General features: G+C 37.5%; 1 protein-coding gene across 2 annotated transcripts in view; it reads left to right on the top strand.

The window, feature by feature from the left end:
• The first annotated feature begins 1,008 nt into the window (after nt 1–1,008).
• LOC115245218 (palmitoleoyl-protein carboxylesterase NOTUM) overlaps nt 1,009–17,597 on the top strand; it is a 38,680-nt gene continuing 22,091 nt past the window's right edge. The window contains exons 1-2 of one of the 2 annotated variants that reach the window (XM_029823430.1): nt 1,009–1,035; nt 3,430–4,108. In XM_029823430.1, coding sequence (XP_029679290.1) covers nt 4,091–4,108 — 18 coding nt within the window. In that variant the 5' untranslated portion in view covers nt 1,009–1,035; nt 3,430–4,090. Of the gene's footprint in view, nt 1,036–3,238; nt 4,109–17,597 lie in introns of those variants that run through there. The other variant, XM_029823431.1, reaches the window with a different exon arrangement.

Consider the following 17,597-nt stretch of genomic DNA (forward strand, 5'->3'; position numbering starts at 1 on the left):
ACAAAAAGAGTCCCGGTGCCCGACTCTTAATCTTTTGCTTATCGTTAATTCGATACGGTAATATTACGACAACACGTTCTTCGCTAATAACGTCACGTTGATCGCTTTGATCGCCGCCTTTCTAGATATCGTGTATTATTCGATCTTCTCGACATTTAAAGATACGGCAAGAAGGAGAAACGCGCGCTCGATATTATACACGCGCAGCCTCTACGCAAATTTACTTATCGGCCATTACGCTCTCATATTCATTTATTTATTTATGCGCGGCTTGCGGCACGCAAATACGGACTGTCGTCGCCGGTTGCCGCGACCGGGCGAAAGCCAAATTTGGATAAAACTGAAATTCATATACTAATACATTATCTAATCGAAATACGCCTGACTCTATTACATACATATTAAAGATTAAATATTTTTTATATCAAAACTAAAAGGGTACTTATATTACTAGATACATAATTATACTATTAACCTAAGTAACCCAAATAATTTAAAGAAATTGACAATTTAAAAATCATTTATCACGATTGTTTACAAAAGAAAAGTAACAGGCGGAAATGGATTTTGCACCTTTAAGTGCAATTCCGCAATAGAATGTGCTTAAAGGTCAATCATTGCCAGCCACATGATCCCGCGCGCGCGACTGCAAAGAGGAAAAATATCCCTTTGGATGAGTCTACCGCTTTCTAATAACGCGGCTTGCAAATTGCTCCATCGCTAAATAACCGACGATCAAGAGAGCCTCCTCATTACTAGTCGTAAGATTCCCGCGCGCAATTTGCATTAACTCCATGAACGAGCCGCGACCTCGACGAAGGTCGGTACCTCCCACCTACCCTATTCTTAAGATTAATGCCGACCGATTACAGCTACGACGAGAAGTCAGTCGGATGGTGGCAAGGGACCGCTATTGTAACCGTGTCGGGGACTCCCTAACTACATGCTGCCGTTTCAAGTGAGAAGTGTCCACCGTGACCTAATAGCAGATCGATCGTTACCCTTCTCATCGAAGGCACTGAAAAAGAATTGCAGGTACTGTTCACGAAAAGCGCGCCTGCTGTCGTCGGCTGCCTTTGTCGGCGACTTCGAATACTTTAAGCTTTGATCTTTTGACGATGTTCGGGACAAACAACGCCGAAGAAGACAGCGTCACGGTGCACTATGGTTATTTGCGGTGGTCATCTGTAACGCTCTTTGAAAAAGAGACTGCGCTGCTATGCAATAAATTGCATGGATTAGATTGTTAATTGCCGAGACGTGTCGGAAATTAATTGTAGCAAGATAGGAACGTAATTGAGAACCGGGATTCGAATCAAGGAAATCAAAAGGTCGCATTTGGAAAAATTTAAAACCAGAATTTTCTAGAAAAAAAAAAGATCTATCATTTATTACAATTTATAATTTATAATTTCATATTTTATTAATAAACTCACATATATATATTTTTACATTAAAAAATATTTATTAGGAACTGAGAACGCGCGCGTATAAAATTAAATAAATTTATTTGTTTCAATTAATGAATATATTTAATAATGGCTCGTTAGTATATGTATAAGAGAGAATAAAACATGTAAAATTTTTGGTATATTTACTTTGCGCAAAAATTTGTGAATGGCACACAGCTATATAATGCAATATTAAAAACATCTCTTATTTCCATCAAAATAAACTAATACATTTGATTAAATATCAGAATTCTTGCCTTTTTTATTAGATATAAAAAAGGAGTGCATTATTTGCGCGATACTTGTTTAATGTTATGAGTTGTAATGTTTGCCGAGTGAAATTGCGAATTTAAGCTTCAATTAGCGAGAGTAATGAATGAAAGAATCGGCAAACATGGACTATGTTCAATAGACAGCGGGCTATTTGTTAATTGAATATTCGATGCGTTCAATGCGATGATAAAATAAACCATAAAAACGTTTAAACCGCAATTACGCGAAAAAAAGTGGTTCTAACAATACACCAGCTCGACAATTTTCCACCGCTAGGTAATATTGCATGCAAACATTGTGCGACACTGCGATACAACGCTTGACGTCAACAATATCGGGGATAATAACTTCTCTGCGGCGATGAATGAATAACAAATTAATTCAAGGCTACGCAAAATGCATAGGCGGAAAATGGGATGCGATAATATCATCGAACTTATTACCGACCGTAATTATTTCAATCGAATTGGTTATCAATCAAAAGTCAAATATTTAAATCTAATTATGTTAATACATATTCACAGAAATAAATAAATCAGGGGAGAAATTATCTATGGCATTTATCGGTTTTTCTTATACATATATAACGATGGAATTGATATTATGCCATGTTTCATAATATGATATGATGTTTATGATATATTATGATATATTATACATTTTTATGGAAAAATAGAACAATGCAGGGAATAATTCTGACAAGTGAATTATAAAATAAATAGATCATTATCATTTTTTTATGATTTTAATATGATTGTTTTATCATTGGAATATATTTCGATATCTCATGCAAAATGTGTATTTTCATTATTGTCATATAATTTAATCTTTATTATGTGATACTATACTAATTAAAGAACGGGTATAAACAATCAATAATTTTACTAATTGAAATTGCAATGACACACATTTTTACTGTTGCAATAATCCCATTTCAATTGGTCATATATATCAATTGTAAAGATTTTAGTTTATTGAATCCAAATATTGCTAAGTAAAATAATGGTAAAGCAAATCATGCTTTTAAATTAACGAATTCCATTAATTTTAAAATATACTGAACACATGAAAAATGAGAAAATTTCGAAAAGTTTCAAAGGATTATTTTGATATGTACATACATCGTTTTTCTGCAGACTGTTTCAATTAAAATGGAACTATTTGATATAATCAAGATAAAATATAAATAAAAAATATAATAAAATAAATATTAATAAAATAGAATCAAGAAATATAACAAAGACGCGGAGCAAAAAAGATATTTGACGGAATCGATACTGAAGCGACCGCAATGATTACGCGACCCCGTTGCAGCCAAAACAACCCTACACGTGGTAGTGAGAACCACGTTCCTCTCCACCACCCTCCAGTCTACTCTACTTCATCGCTTTCTCTCTCTGGCTCTCTCCTTCTCGTTCTCCCCTACCCCTCTCGCTGTTGTGCTCTTGCTGCTTACTTCGCGCGGTTTGAGCTGGGCCGATTGTCAGTCGGTCCCCGACTCCGACAGTGCAAGGACCATCGAACAGTTTACAACGATTTCTCATATCAAAAGATCACGTGAAAGCGTGACCAAAAAAAAAACATTCTTCCTCTTGGTTTCGATTAATCGAATTATTCCAACCGCAATTAAATTCTCTTATTGAGACAGTCTCTCACGTCCCCAATTTCTCCGCGATCTACAATAAGCGTTATTTAAAATTTCTAGATATGACGTGTGATTCTGTATAAAAATCGCGAATTCGAAGAGAACGCCTGAAAATTTGAAAGCAAGCGGAAAGAGAATAAGAGAAAAAGGAAGTAAATCGGGCGAGAAGAAGAGGAGGTGTCAGTCGCTGTTAGTTCGTTGATCGTGCCCGGCACGTGCGCGTACTCGGTCCCTCGTGCCTTCGGAAGAAGAAGGGTGCATCGGCGAAAGGAGCAAGGAAGGAGGCAGGAAGAAAAGGAAAAGCGGCTGAAGCAGAAAGTGACGGCAGTGTGCTTCGAACCTTCAAGCGGGACGCTGAGGAAGAGAGCTAGCGCGTATCGCGAATGCGTACTGCGCCACGTGACTCTCACGAGATATCTTCAATCCTTTTTTGAATATTTTTCAATCGTCATTGCATCGTCATCGTGCGGTATATTCAATCGAAGAAATATAGTTCTCCATCAACTTGATGCCACATCGATGATACGAATGGATCAAAGGACACGGTGCTCGGTGATTCTCTGACGAGACTAGGATGGTCCGCGTGAGGATAAGCCTATGCTGGTGCACGCGCATGGATTGAAGGTGATCGACATGGACTGCGATAGTCGTATGTGAATAAAGACACGATATTTGTCGCGTGAACAGCGATTGCATTATTATTATTGGAGAGTGCATCAAGATGAGGACGGTGTTGCAGGTGAGTCGAATTTTGAATTCACTTAAACAATATGTCTCTCGCAATTTTATTTTGCAATTTCACACATATTTAATTTTTAATATTAATGAGTTGCAAACGTTACGTGTTGATGTGTCCCATTTGGAATAAAAAAAATATTACGTAATATTCACATAAATTTTCAGAAATCTTTCCGTTCAATCTTATAAATTAATACTTTATTATGTATATATATAAATTTTTGGAAAATATTGTTATTGCGTTTTTACTTTATATAAAATTATCATATACAAATATAATAATTGAGATTTATCTTTTTATTCTCAAATATAAAACTATACTCTAGTTTAATGATAATTAAAATAATCAAAAACACTTTCATTATATAAAACTTACTTATAATGTAAAAAAGAAGATAAAGACCAATTAAATATAAATAAAATTATAAATAAAATTAGATAGTCATATATGAAATATAAGAGAAGAGAGATCATAAATAATCCGAAATACATCGGAAAATCTCATATTTAATACGAATAAGAAGAAACACGCTAATGCGTCGTTAACAATAGGGGCGAATATCCTTTGCGTTAATTCCTCCTTACCACACACAATCTCTTCCACGGATGCTTCGTAAGACGAGTAGCACCGAGGCAACCCAATCCTCTTTTAACGCTCTTTGATCATCTGGAGATTCTGCTTTCACGGATATACCCACCGTCCGTTTCTCACCACGCTGTCCCTCCAGGTTTCCCTCCTCCATCCCTTCGTCCCCCTCACCGACATCTTCGTGCGCGACCAGACATCTCGCGTATACCATGGCCTTTAACTTTTAAGTACGATTTAACGAAAGCCTTTGAACACCCGCCTGTCTCGAAACTCCGGTACCGGTCGCGGATTCCCTAGAGGTTATTTGACCTCAGCGGCCGCCGCCCTCGGAAATCCTCCTTTACCCTCTGCGCTTCCGTGCGCTTTTGTCCCCTCGCGCACAACGATTTGCTGCTGCTGCGCTCGCTTTGATATTTTTAATCCTCTTCGCGCGTGACGGGAACGCTTACGCGCGTCAAAGTATGCGGCGCCTTCTTTGTTAGTCGCGAAAGCGCGGGAAATGTGTGATAGATCAGCGAATGACAATAATAACGCTTTCATAAAGGATTATATGGATCGCTCGTCAATTTTGTCACGCTACAAAGATGTCAAGCGAAATAACTGAAAAAAAATCCCTACAACCAAAATTCATATATACAATCAAAGCTATGTAATGCAATAGTATGATTGTCAGCTCGAGACAAATTTACAGATTGAATTTCCATATTTGTGTAATCTTCATCAGACAAAATTTAAAATCGAAAAACCATCTAAACGCGCGATGTGAATAGTTTTACACAAATAATTACAAAAGACGATATAATATATTTTTGCAAGATATATTCAAATTAATTTAAATTAATTAATATTTAAAGTAATTATTCGAAATTAGTTATATTGCGCATAGTTAAAATTTTAATTTCAATAAATAATTAAATTGAATTTATAATTGTTTTTATGTAATAATACGTGGACATGATATAAATATTGATACAAGTAACATCATTAATTACGGCGTTGATTGAATCTCATTAGATGAGAAGCTATTTCGAGCGCAAGCTCAACGTCACCGGACGACTTCCTGGACAGCCGACTACGATGCGCTTGATTTGGCGTATACAATTCGTGCGACGACGCACGCGATCTCGCTGCACGCGATAAATCATCGCGGTAGCTAGCCGCGTATAGGATAAACCGCAAACTCGCGCGCGAATCGCACGCGATTCTCTCCCGCAAATTTATCGCCGTCTGTCGCTGACAGCCGTATGATACGTACTTTTGTATTAAAGGCCTGTTCGAGATTAAAAAGGAGGAATTATATTCACTTGATATATTATCGCGGCGTCTTTCACAATGTTTGAACGATGGTATAATTTCTAAAATTTTGGTAAAAATTTAACGCAAAATATATTCGAAATTAAAGAGAAATAAATTTATTCACTTGATATATTATCGCCGCGCCTCTCGCAATATTTGAAGGATGGCATCGTTTATAAAATTTTGATAAAAATGTAACGCGGAATATTTTCGATTGTCAGCTATACTTGTATATTATGCTATATCTTGTATAAAAAACTTCAAAATTCAAGCCGTGGTTTTGTCCTCAAAACATGTTATGTTTTTTTTTCCAACAGTAACCACACGATGATTTAGGAACGAAAACTGTACGCAAAAATTTCTCTTTGTCGCGTGAATGGACATAAATGGTAAAAACATGTAACATTTGTTATAAACAAAATAAAACTCTTACTTTTTCTCAACTTCGTAAAATATAGCTTTTCATGCATTTTCATTCAAGGTAGCCTGAAAACGCTATTTAATTCTTGTATTTATTGTGTCCAATTTACATTCAGAATATTTTATTTGCTGTGCATTTTTGTTAAATAAATATTGTGGCAAAAATCGCTTTTGCGCTTTGGTTAAGTCAGTTGAACAATATGCAGTTTTTAATATGCATTTACTCTTTCCGAAAATATTCGGATTATTTCCGATTATGAATTTTAATAATACTATAATATATAATCTTTATCTGTTCTTTTTATTTATTTTCTTAAATATAAAATGTTTAAATTTTATATTTAAGAAAATAAATAAAAAGCAGATAAAGATTATATATTATAGGACTTTGGGTTTGAGTATTATTAAAATTCATAATCGGAAATAATCCGAATATTTTATATATATATAATGAAAGTGTAAAGTGATGTATCTTCTTAGCGCAAATGGAAGCAAAAATTATATTTTTAACTTCTCAATTTCTAAAATTGAATGTCGTAAAAACAAGTTACAAATATTCTATTATATTTTGCTATAATTTTAGTTGAAATTAATTGAAGAGCAAATTTTTATTGTTTTTTATTATTAATTATTTTTTAATGTTTATTTTATAATGATGATTTAATAGAATTTTTTCATCTTTAGCGCTATAAATAAATCCATAATTAGACACTTCAAATTCTAAATTTCACGCAAGAAAAATTGTTAAGGTAAATTTTCTTGAACACCCTATGTATATCGATAGTTTCATCACATAGCGACTAAAAGCCTGAAAGCACAACTTTACAGGAACAAGAAAAAACATTTTAAAATTCGAATTTTGTAACGCAATTTTGGAATGCAATTTCATATGTTTTTGGATAAGAAGGCATACTAATATCTCATTTGAAAAAATATATATAATATCTTATATATAATATAATATCTTTTAATATAATATAATATAATATCTTAATATTTTATTTTAATTAATATCTCATTTTTCAAAAAATAGGGATACAATGAGGATACATTCTTTTGTTATGAAACCGTCGATATGTTTTATGGTTACCCGTTACAATGATGCAGTATATTTGAATTATGAGCATTTCGAATACTATCCAATATGCGGTTTTAACCGCTCCAATAAATCCAGTTAATGGCACAGCAAACAGATATATCGCAAAATAGTTGTTTTGTGATTGTAATATGTTTTTACGATGATGTTGTTCAAATGTCAAGATTAATTTAACATGTTGAAATTAAATCAAAAAATGTTTCAGTCATCAGTCAACTTTTACATTAACAAAATATATATGTTATATTCACGTGAAATATCCATTTGTCACGCAAAAAAATACTGCAGCCAACAATATTATTGAAAATTTGTTTTGTTGCACGACATAATAAATACGATGTATTTTATATATTGTAAATATCAAAAACTGAATCAAGTATATACATACACTCGCATACATGCATACACTCTCTCTCTCTCTTTCTCTTTCTCTCATAGTAGTGTTCAGGATTTTATTTATTTTTTTTTTTTTCTTTTGGTAAAATAGTAACGCTTACAGATATTATTCCCGCGCGCGCACGATATAGCTGATAATTTATTTAAAATACGTAATGGACATTCGTTTAGCACAGTAATTATCGCGACTGGAAATAACATGATTTCGAAACGAAGGTGACATTTCTCTCCTTGTTTTTGAGCAGGAACGAGCGGATACGTCGTGTCGGCCGTAAAAAAAAAAAGGGCGGATAATTGCGGCGATGATCGTATATGCCACCTGCCAAGGTTAACGTTACCGCGATATTTCCTGTGAATGCGTGTCCCTTTGGACACCGCGAGCGACCGCACTCGTTAATGAGCGTATATTGATCTCTCAAGCACCGCATGACCGGACATCAAGGAGTAGACGAGCAACAAGTATCCTACCGCGAGAGAGAACCGAAAGCCCGAGATTACAATTTAAGCCTGTTTACGTCGGGATTCCGTCTCTGTGATCTCGCGCGCCACGCATAGTCCGCGTCGATTCGGAATCCCGTCTCCTCCGGCGTTTCTCTCCACCGCGCCTCTTCCCGTTTTAGCCCTTTGCTCTGAAGCCGAGCTGCCTTTGCGCGCCAGCAACTCAAGATTATTTCCTCAATGTACTCTCGCGCGGCTCGATATTGCTCTGAAATATAAACGTCCGCGTATCGTCTCATTGAGACGCGTGTCTTGGAAACAGAGATAAATGATGATAAAAAACATAAAAACCTGTCTAGGTATTTTTTATAATCTTTACTTATTTCATTAAAAGATGAAGTAAAATATAAAAATCCATATCTCTTCGCATGAGCATGAATACAAATTTTACTTTACCCGCAAAATTAAAAGAATTGACTTTCAATAAAATTTAATGATAAAGCCCTCACACATAATTATAAAATTATTCGTCAGTGAAAATTAACTTTTATTTTATGAGTTAAAAGCATTGAGTAAGTAAATAAATAATAAAATTCTATTTTTCAGCTAACAATAAGTTGTTTTAATTAAATGTTATACTTAAGCTTTTGTCGAAGAGTTAAATGCTCAACGTTATTAAAATTTTGTAACAAATTATGAATATCTCGTATACGATTATGCATATTTCGTTATACTTTCGTTATACATAAGCGAGAAGCTTGGCTTGCGTAATTAAAATAGAGTTAGACAGCTGAACCATCACATTCAAAATATGACGCGAATGAGAAAGCAAAATATTCATAGGACATATTCATGGTAATGCGCGCACCTCGACGACATGAATACGAAAGCGGAAGAGACGGCAGCAGAAAGAAAGCGGCGATGACGCTGATGGTCCACCATTAATAGTCTACTTATAAACGAAGGAAACTAAGGAAACATAATAATAAATGATATAGATTGTACAAGAAGACTGCACGCGTTGCTTACTCGCCGTCATTTACTTTAAACGCCTTTCGCGTGAAAAAGATCTTAACGTGCTAATGATAAAATCTCATTGTACCGAAGAAACGGTAGACTAGCGAGAGATTGCTGCGATTTAACGCGAAACTTTTACAACGTTTGCCAGAGACTTTCGGGTGGAGGAGAGCGATAAGAACAGGAGCACGCTTCTCAAAGGCGAAGACGCTAGCAGAAACAATGCCCCGTTAGAGAGTAATGCTGGTTCGGAATCGTTCTATCTCTTGCGTGCCTTTTTGTGCTCGGAAACTCGGCAGAGCCCAAGCTGTAAACGGATAGTGGAGCATTGTGCCAGCAGAAAGCAGCAATTAGTAGGGCGTTGTTACCACGAGAGTTGAGGGAGATACTCAGTTTGTAGTATTTAAGAGAATTTGCGTGAAACGACCAATACGACGAGAAAGTGTCGTCTGCGACGAAATTGATAACCGTTTCTCGTAGCGCACACCTTGATTAATTACGTCGAAGAATAGCCACGGTTGCGTCTTATCTCAATTGCGATTTTCCTTTCAGCAACTTTTACGGAATTTCCCAATATAATGGCGCGAGAGAAAATAATTTAAAATATCTTAAATTAAAAAATACAATAAAAAATATTATGTAATGGAAATAATATATATTTTTTCAGAATTCAGAAAGATCATTTTATATACAAATATTAAAATATACAATATAAAATTTGAAAAATACGTTTATATGAATAATTTGATAATTTCATAACACGATATCCGTATTATGAGAATGACACGATTATCCGATTCTTCAAAGATTAAATGTTTAGAAAAACTGCTGTCTCTGCACAACAATAACGAATTAACACGTCGGATAAACTCTATTTTGTGATGTGTGACACGCTAACTATACAAGCAGCAGTGGCATCGTGGGAATAACAATTACACAGTATAAACACGACTTCGTTAAACTACGCGTGGACAGTAGTTTATACAAGCAGACCAAGATACAGTACTCTCGGCGAAACAACAAGGCTGTTACAAGCGACATGGGAAATGCGGAATACCTTGGTGCTACATGCTTGGTTGCGTTGACACCGTAAAACAGATTCCATGTATAAATCATTATTAATGATATTTTACTTTCTGAGAAGATACGCGTATCATATATATGAAAGGAGATCTCGAATGGAATGGGTGAATCGCTGTCATAATACAGCGCAGCAATTAGCAGCGGTAGCAATTACCGAGAGTAGACGGAGATGTGTACTCAAGAAGGTGACTATACGCGCGTCTACTTAAGAACATCTACATTAAAGGAGATGAATAACGATGACGATGTGGACACGGATGAGGATAATTGCGACTTGGATTACAGAGCAATGGGCGATTTAATCTTCAAGACGAAGGCAAAAGTATATTTAACACCGCGAACAATCTACTCGTCGTTCTATCCGCACGACTGGAAACTCGCAAAAATACATTAAATAATGGCTGAAATCATATGAAATTCTTAGATGAATGAGCGAAAAATCCTCTAGTCTTTCCGTCCATTAGCAAATAATCACGTGTATCGAATTGATACAGATTTGTATTGACTGTTATCTGGTTGTATAATTAAACGTTATGTTGCAGTTGTATTATTTTGAATTAAAATATTGTAAAAGCCGTTCAAGAAAAAGATTAAGTTATAATTGTATGTTATAATTGTGTGAAAAAATATCAAAAAATAAAAAAGGATTTATTATTTATGAAAAAATAATTATATACATATGATAAAAATTCTAATTTTATTTATCAACTCTCAAGATGAATAAAAAAACATCCTGAGAGTTGATAAATAATAAAACTAGAATTCTTATTATGTGTATATAATTATTCCTTTGTTAAGAACAGATTCTTTTTTATTTTTTCATATTTTCCCATAATTATAACATATTCTATATATACATATATATATTCGCAATGTTAAAAAATTAGTACTGTTGTTGTGTTCGACGTTTTTCTGCAAAAAGATGAGATTGGAAAGAAATTAAGATGAAATCCGTGCTTTTCTTGAAATCAGAATAAATCGGCGTTAACGACTAGATATCGTTCTTTTAAAGAAAAGATTGTCTAGTTTTGCATTTTGCTCAAAGTTCCAAAATAACGACGGTAATGACGAGAGAGAAGAACTTGACGAGCGCCTAGACCTGGACGCTGATGCACAACTGTCGAAGACGATCAAGACGACGACGACGACGGCGACTACGACGAGGACGACGACTACGACGAGGACGACGACGATGCTTCTGCCGTGAGGCGATGAGCAATTAGCGACACAGCGCGGCGAGATCAGAGGCCGAGGGCGGGGTGGGGAGCGGCGGCCTAATTACACACGGTACCGACCGACTTCAAAGGAGCCGACAGTTCCTCTCCTCTCCGAACCATCCCCTCCGAATGGCCGGCCCGAGAACAACGCTCCTCTTCCTCGTATACCCCAGAGCTCAGGCGGCCGACGCAGACCTGACTATGCCTTCGATACTCTCTTCCTTCTCTCGTCTCTCTTTTCTTCCTTTCCCCTTCTTACTCATCTTTTACTCTACGAGAATACTCCTTACTCTCTTTGATCGCGGGATCACTCGCGGTGGCAGAACTCGCTTCGTTCGCAAGCATTATCGTTATATTATCAGATTATCACGCGCATTCGTCATACCTGACGCATATGGTTGAAATAGTGAATTTTATTTATGTCTTACCCCATGGATAAAATGCGTAATTGTCGAAATATTTTTTTTTCATTGCATATATATAAACAATACATAATTTTTCACATTTAATGCATAAAATTTGATTTTTCCGTATTGAATCTGTTTTAATATCTAGCAGTTCGTAAACAGATATGGAAAAAGAAACAGAAACAGAAGGAGGGAGACAAATTTATCGAAAGATGATACTTTTATTGCTTTTAACTCTTGTTTTTTATAAAAATTTTAATATTTGTAATAGAGAGAGAGATGTATATATAATATGCTCGCTGTACCATCTTTTTATTTTTCGGTCTTGCTAAGTTTTATCATTTGCGGTGTATTTCAGTAAAAGGTTTTATACGCGTGTTCTCTTTGTTATATACTTTGATATACCGCGCGACCAAAAAATTTACTTTTTCTTGAAAAATGTCCTTTTAAAAGGCTTTTAAAATAAAAGCCTAAAAGATAGATAGATGTTGTAAATAGCGAGTGTTGGTCACATATATATATACTGCATCAAATAAATTGTCGAAATTTAAATTTCATTACAATGTCATTACAATGTCGAATATATAAAATTACGTATCGATACTTTTCAAAAATATAGATAGGAAAAAGTTTCTCCTTTTTCGCTTCGCGCGCCTTTTCCACCAGAAGATAATTCGAGAAAATACAGCTATATCAAAGCGTAATTTTCTCCGGTACGCTCGACGGCTCGACTGATCCCGTCCAAAGGGAAGATCCAAATCTAATATGTCCGAAAAAAAAACAACATGCGGGATGAGGCTTTCCGTGCTTGTGAGGGAAAGCGAGACGGCGGCATGGCGGTCGGCATCGCGGCCCAACGATCAAAGGGGCGACGACGAATCGCCGTGGCTGTGGGTTGGCGTGCGTCCCGCAGGGGCCCGCGAAGCGTGGACACACGAGTGGGCACGCGTCGCGCCGAGAAATCGACGGGGACCGGTAAACCCGGCGGGTATCGAGGCCGACGTGCGGCGGTTCTCTCGGACGTCGCCGATCTTCCACGAGGTCGTAACGCCCGACGGGCTTAGGCCTTAGCGGCTGCCTCCTCTACCCGAGTTGTGGCCGCAAGTCATCAGTCAAGTCTTTGAGGCCGGCTTCAAGCTGTCTCCCCTCCCGCTCTTTCTCTTTCTTTCTTACTCTTTCGCTCTCCGTCTTTCTCGAGCCCGCAGAAAAAGGCCTTTTGCCGATCTGGCTTGGCGGTGAGATCAAACGTTTCACGGTCCACCGTACGGTGAACCGACTACGCGCGCGGGTGCGCCGCTTCAGGCCGATACACATAGATATATACACACAACTGTAGAGCGAGAGAGGGCGAAGAGAGGGGCGAAGAGAGGGGCGAGAGAAGGCGATAGGAAAGAAGGAAGGAAAGAACTGGTTGTGAGAAGGGGACGAGAAACTCGTATGAAGAGAAAGGGTGCGCGTGAGGGGAGGGAGCAGGGCACGCTCGAATGGGGAAAGGAGAGATCTCGGTTCGGCGAAGGAAAGGGAAAGGGCCCCGGGAAGGCACCTAAACAAATACGCGTGCCCCCGCTAACCGATCGCAAATTTGTTGAGGTCCGACCTCGAGATTCGGCCTCGCGGCTGTCCATCAGCGACATGGCCGGCTAGTCCCATTGACCGATCGGGAACGCGATCAATTTTTTTTTTTTAATTTTTTTGAGATTCTGAGAGATATTTATGAATACGTTGCCGTTGTTGCCGAACGGGTTGAACGCTCACGGTAATAAAGCTGATATTTTTCTGGGCGTACTGAATAAATTTCCGGGTTACTTCTTTGCCGCAAATCACACAGGGTTATCGCAAAATATATTTGGACGCCAAAATATTGTCCAACCCGAAAATGTCACAATCAATATATTATGGGCGTTTTGTTAATTTATTTATTTCGAGGCTGGTCGATACTCGTAAATAATACCAATGGCCATCCATTTTAGCAATAATGATTTAATCATATTAACATTATATACATATTTAATAGCGCTAAATATGATTCTCAACTCTTGCAATTCTATCTAATTTAAATGTATTTTTTCATACTGATCACATGCATCATAAATGCACAGATAAGTATAGAATAGAAATATAGAAATTGAAGTACCCTTGACTTTGAAATAAAAGTTTAATGTGTCAAGTAAAAATTGTTTTATTTTAGAATATATTTTGCTCTATTTTATTTAATTCTACTTCTGGTAATGTATTTTTTTTTTAGATTACCTCCCTTTTTAATCACAGAAAAAAAATTAAATTGTCTCATGAAGTTTCATGAGGTTTTCCTAAACATCTTTTTGCTTGTTTTTGTTGTGGAAGTCTCCTTAGAAATTATCAGCTTAGACTCTGAAAAATCACCAATGATTCATACACACAAATTTTAATAAGATATACGCACATCGAATAATTACATAACATGGACGAACTTGACGCTACGAACTTATGCGTCAGATTCATATCCCTGGCGAGTCTAATTAGCAATCTAGATGAGCGACAGCGAACGCGCGAAGGCAATTTCCCATTTACGGCCCGAGAAAACGCAGCGAACCGCGGCGTCGCCGCCGTAAAGTCCGTTCCTCGGTCGTTACGAATCTTCTCGATATCTCGGCCGTGTCTCGATAGCCTCGGGTTGGAAGAGGATCGCCTCGAGAGACGAACCTCGTTACGGGACAGCTACGAATCGTATTATCGATTTGTACGGCGTCGCTGATTGACGGCGGCCGAGTGGAACCTTTGATGTGCGCCGAAGTTCGCGAACGAGACTTCCGGAAAGAATATATATACCGGGGGATACGCACAGTCTGGATCGGGCACGCGTGAAGAATTTCCCACCGAGGAAGCGGTCGCGAGATGAATACGGAGAGGAGAAGAAGAAGAGAGATAGATCCCCGCGCACGCGAGAAAGAGAGAAAGGAGGAGAGAGAGAGAGAGAAAAAGAGAAATCTTCGAAATAAGCTCCCGTAAAATGATTGCCTACCTATGTCCGCTACCGCGCCGTTATGTCCGATTTCGCCTAACTCGTTTGATGTCAGCCAGAGTCCGATTTCGCGGCGTGAGCCGACTGTCGAGTTACGTTCCTCGGATCCAGGTCGCGTTTCATCTTTAGTAAGCAAGTTTTGAATGATAACATGGTCACAAGATGTGCGACTCCATGCAACGACCGTAAATAATTAATCAAGTTATTAATTACAGATTATTTATTTTCTGTCGTATTTTATTTTGATACACTATTTTTTAATCTCTGGCAAAAGTACCTGGCAGAGAATTTCATTCATAAGTGGAAATAAGATTATTTTTTTACAGATAAAAATGTATATGGCATACAATATTTTTTTGCTACGGTTTAATTTACTACTGCAATTCTTTCAATTTTTTTTTTAAATTCCTCCCTCTTAAGATAGTACAGTTTCATTCATTCGAGCGACATCAATACGACGACAAGGAACACTCAGGATTGTTGCGCGCAGTCTCTTTTCCCGTTGTCAAAGAAGCCGCCCTAATATCGGTGGAAGGGCAGATGGTCTTTCTCGCGCGTGCAAAAACACCATTTCCAGCGCGCGCGGCCGAGCCCTCGAAACGAGCGGCCATAATCGATGTTCCGTCTCTCGCGCCTCCGCGTTTCTCGCTTCCTCCCCGATCCTTCAGACGAATCAAGGTCAAAGTTCGTCACCGCGACGCCGCTCGACGGACCCTGAAGAATGGGCCAAGATTTTTCCGCGGCGCGGAAGAGCTGTTTTTTACAACGCGCCGCCGAGGAGAGCCGTTCGGTAGAGGAGGGAAAAAAAAAAAAGCGCAATCTCTCTCGGTTCCGCCGCGCTACGCTACGCGAGTTACGATGATGGCTCGCGCAAGAGAGGAGTTAGCAAGAACGTGGTGTAGGCGGCACATCAAAGGCGCACCTCGGGCGTGAACGAGCGAGCGGGCACGCGGCTCAAGTAGAGAGCGGAAGACACCGCCACCAATCCTACCGCCATCCAATATATTTACTCCGATGAACCACCGCTACCATCACCACCATCACCACCAACGTTACCACCACCACTTACCACTACCACCACTATCACCATCACTATCACCACCACTACCACCATCGCTATTACTACCGACATCACTGTCATTGCTATCATCGTCGTCGCCGCAACCACTGCACCGAGTCACGCCGTGACCATCGTGTAACCGCCACACCGCGCAGTCACGCTCGACGCACGATACTTTGTTCGCGGCACGCCACACCAGCCTAACCAAGCCGTTCTCTCTCTCTCTCTCTCTCTCTTTCCTCTATTAATCTTCGCCAGAAAATACGCATTTTATAAATCGTAAATTGTAGTTCCGCGTTCGCATCGACAGTCGTTAATTTTATCGCGATATCAAAAGAGATTTACAGATTTTAGTATTGTAGAAATTCTTCTGGAATATTTTTCCTCTCTGTGATCCATAGTACCGATGAAACTTGTAAGAAATTCTACTTTTGAAAGATGGCAATATAAATAAACATATTATATATAAACATAAATATTAATTAAATATTAAAAAAATTATTTCTGTGTAGAGAGATTATATTTTTACCGAGTAAAAGATATTGTATATATATCGCGCACAAATATTATTAAAAATAATGTAAAATTTTAAATATAAAGTTTAAAATACGAAGTTTAAAATATATATAAGATATGATGAATAGAGAAAACGGGAGAGCTACCGGGTCTTGAAACTGAAATATTTATCTAAGAGGATCATTATATGTATATAATACAGAATTAAGCAGTTATTTTACATAAAAATATACAATTCATTATGATGTATTTTGAGCGATGAAAAAGGGTAAAAGGGCGACGTAAAAAGAAAATACTGGAAAATTTTCCGCACTTTTATTCTCGCTTTCTTTAGATAATCCAAAAGTTTTCTTTGCGCTGCCGGATGTCCGCGGTCATTGTGATTCAACCGTGTTATTCAGTTTTGCTTCACGACAGAAATATACTTTTAAATACAAGGACCACGAGAGTAAAACGCAGTAGCAGCCAACTCGCTGCATTTTCCGCATCGTTCATCATTTCGAGAAAATACAATTCAACTTTTAGTACAATTTGCAGCCCCGTATATTTTGAATGGTAATACCTATTGGTGATATTCAGAATGGTACATGATGTGCTGTGCATCATAATTTTGATCGGATCATATCTCTTTGCGTGCATAGCTTCTCTCTCTTACTTTTTAATGTTAAATATCTTGATAATGAAGCATTTACATGATACGAGTAGGAAGTCTCGAATATATTTGCGATGTGCGATACAATGTTAATCAGACACTCCGTCTTTTTTCCCACATTTATAATTTTTGATATTAAATATCTTTTAATTTAATCTTTTAAATTGAAATTCTATTAAAACTCATTTGAGAAACGAGATTAATTCACCAAAGATTATTCATCTGCCAATTCGGCATTAGAGAATTATAAACAATAATTAAATTAATATCAATCAGACGATTCCGTTTAGAGTAATCTCTTT

Source organism: Formica exsecta, unplaced genomic scaffold (genome assembly GCF_003651465.1).
Source record: "Formica exsecta isolate Colony F162 unplaced genomic scaffold, ASM365146v1 scaffold93, whole genome shotgun sequence".
In the NCBI taxonomy this organism is placed as follows: domain Eukaryota; kingdom Metazoa; phylum Arthropoda; class Insecta; order Hymenoptera; family Formicidae; genus Formica; species Formica exsecta.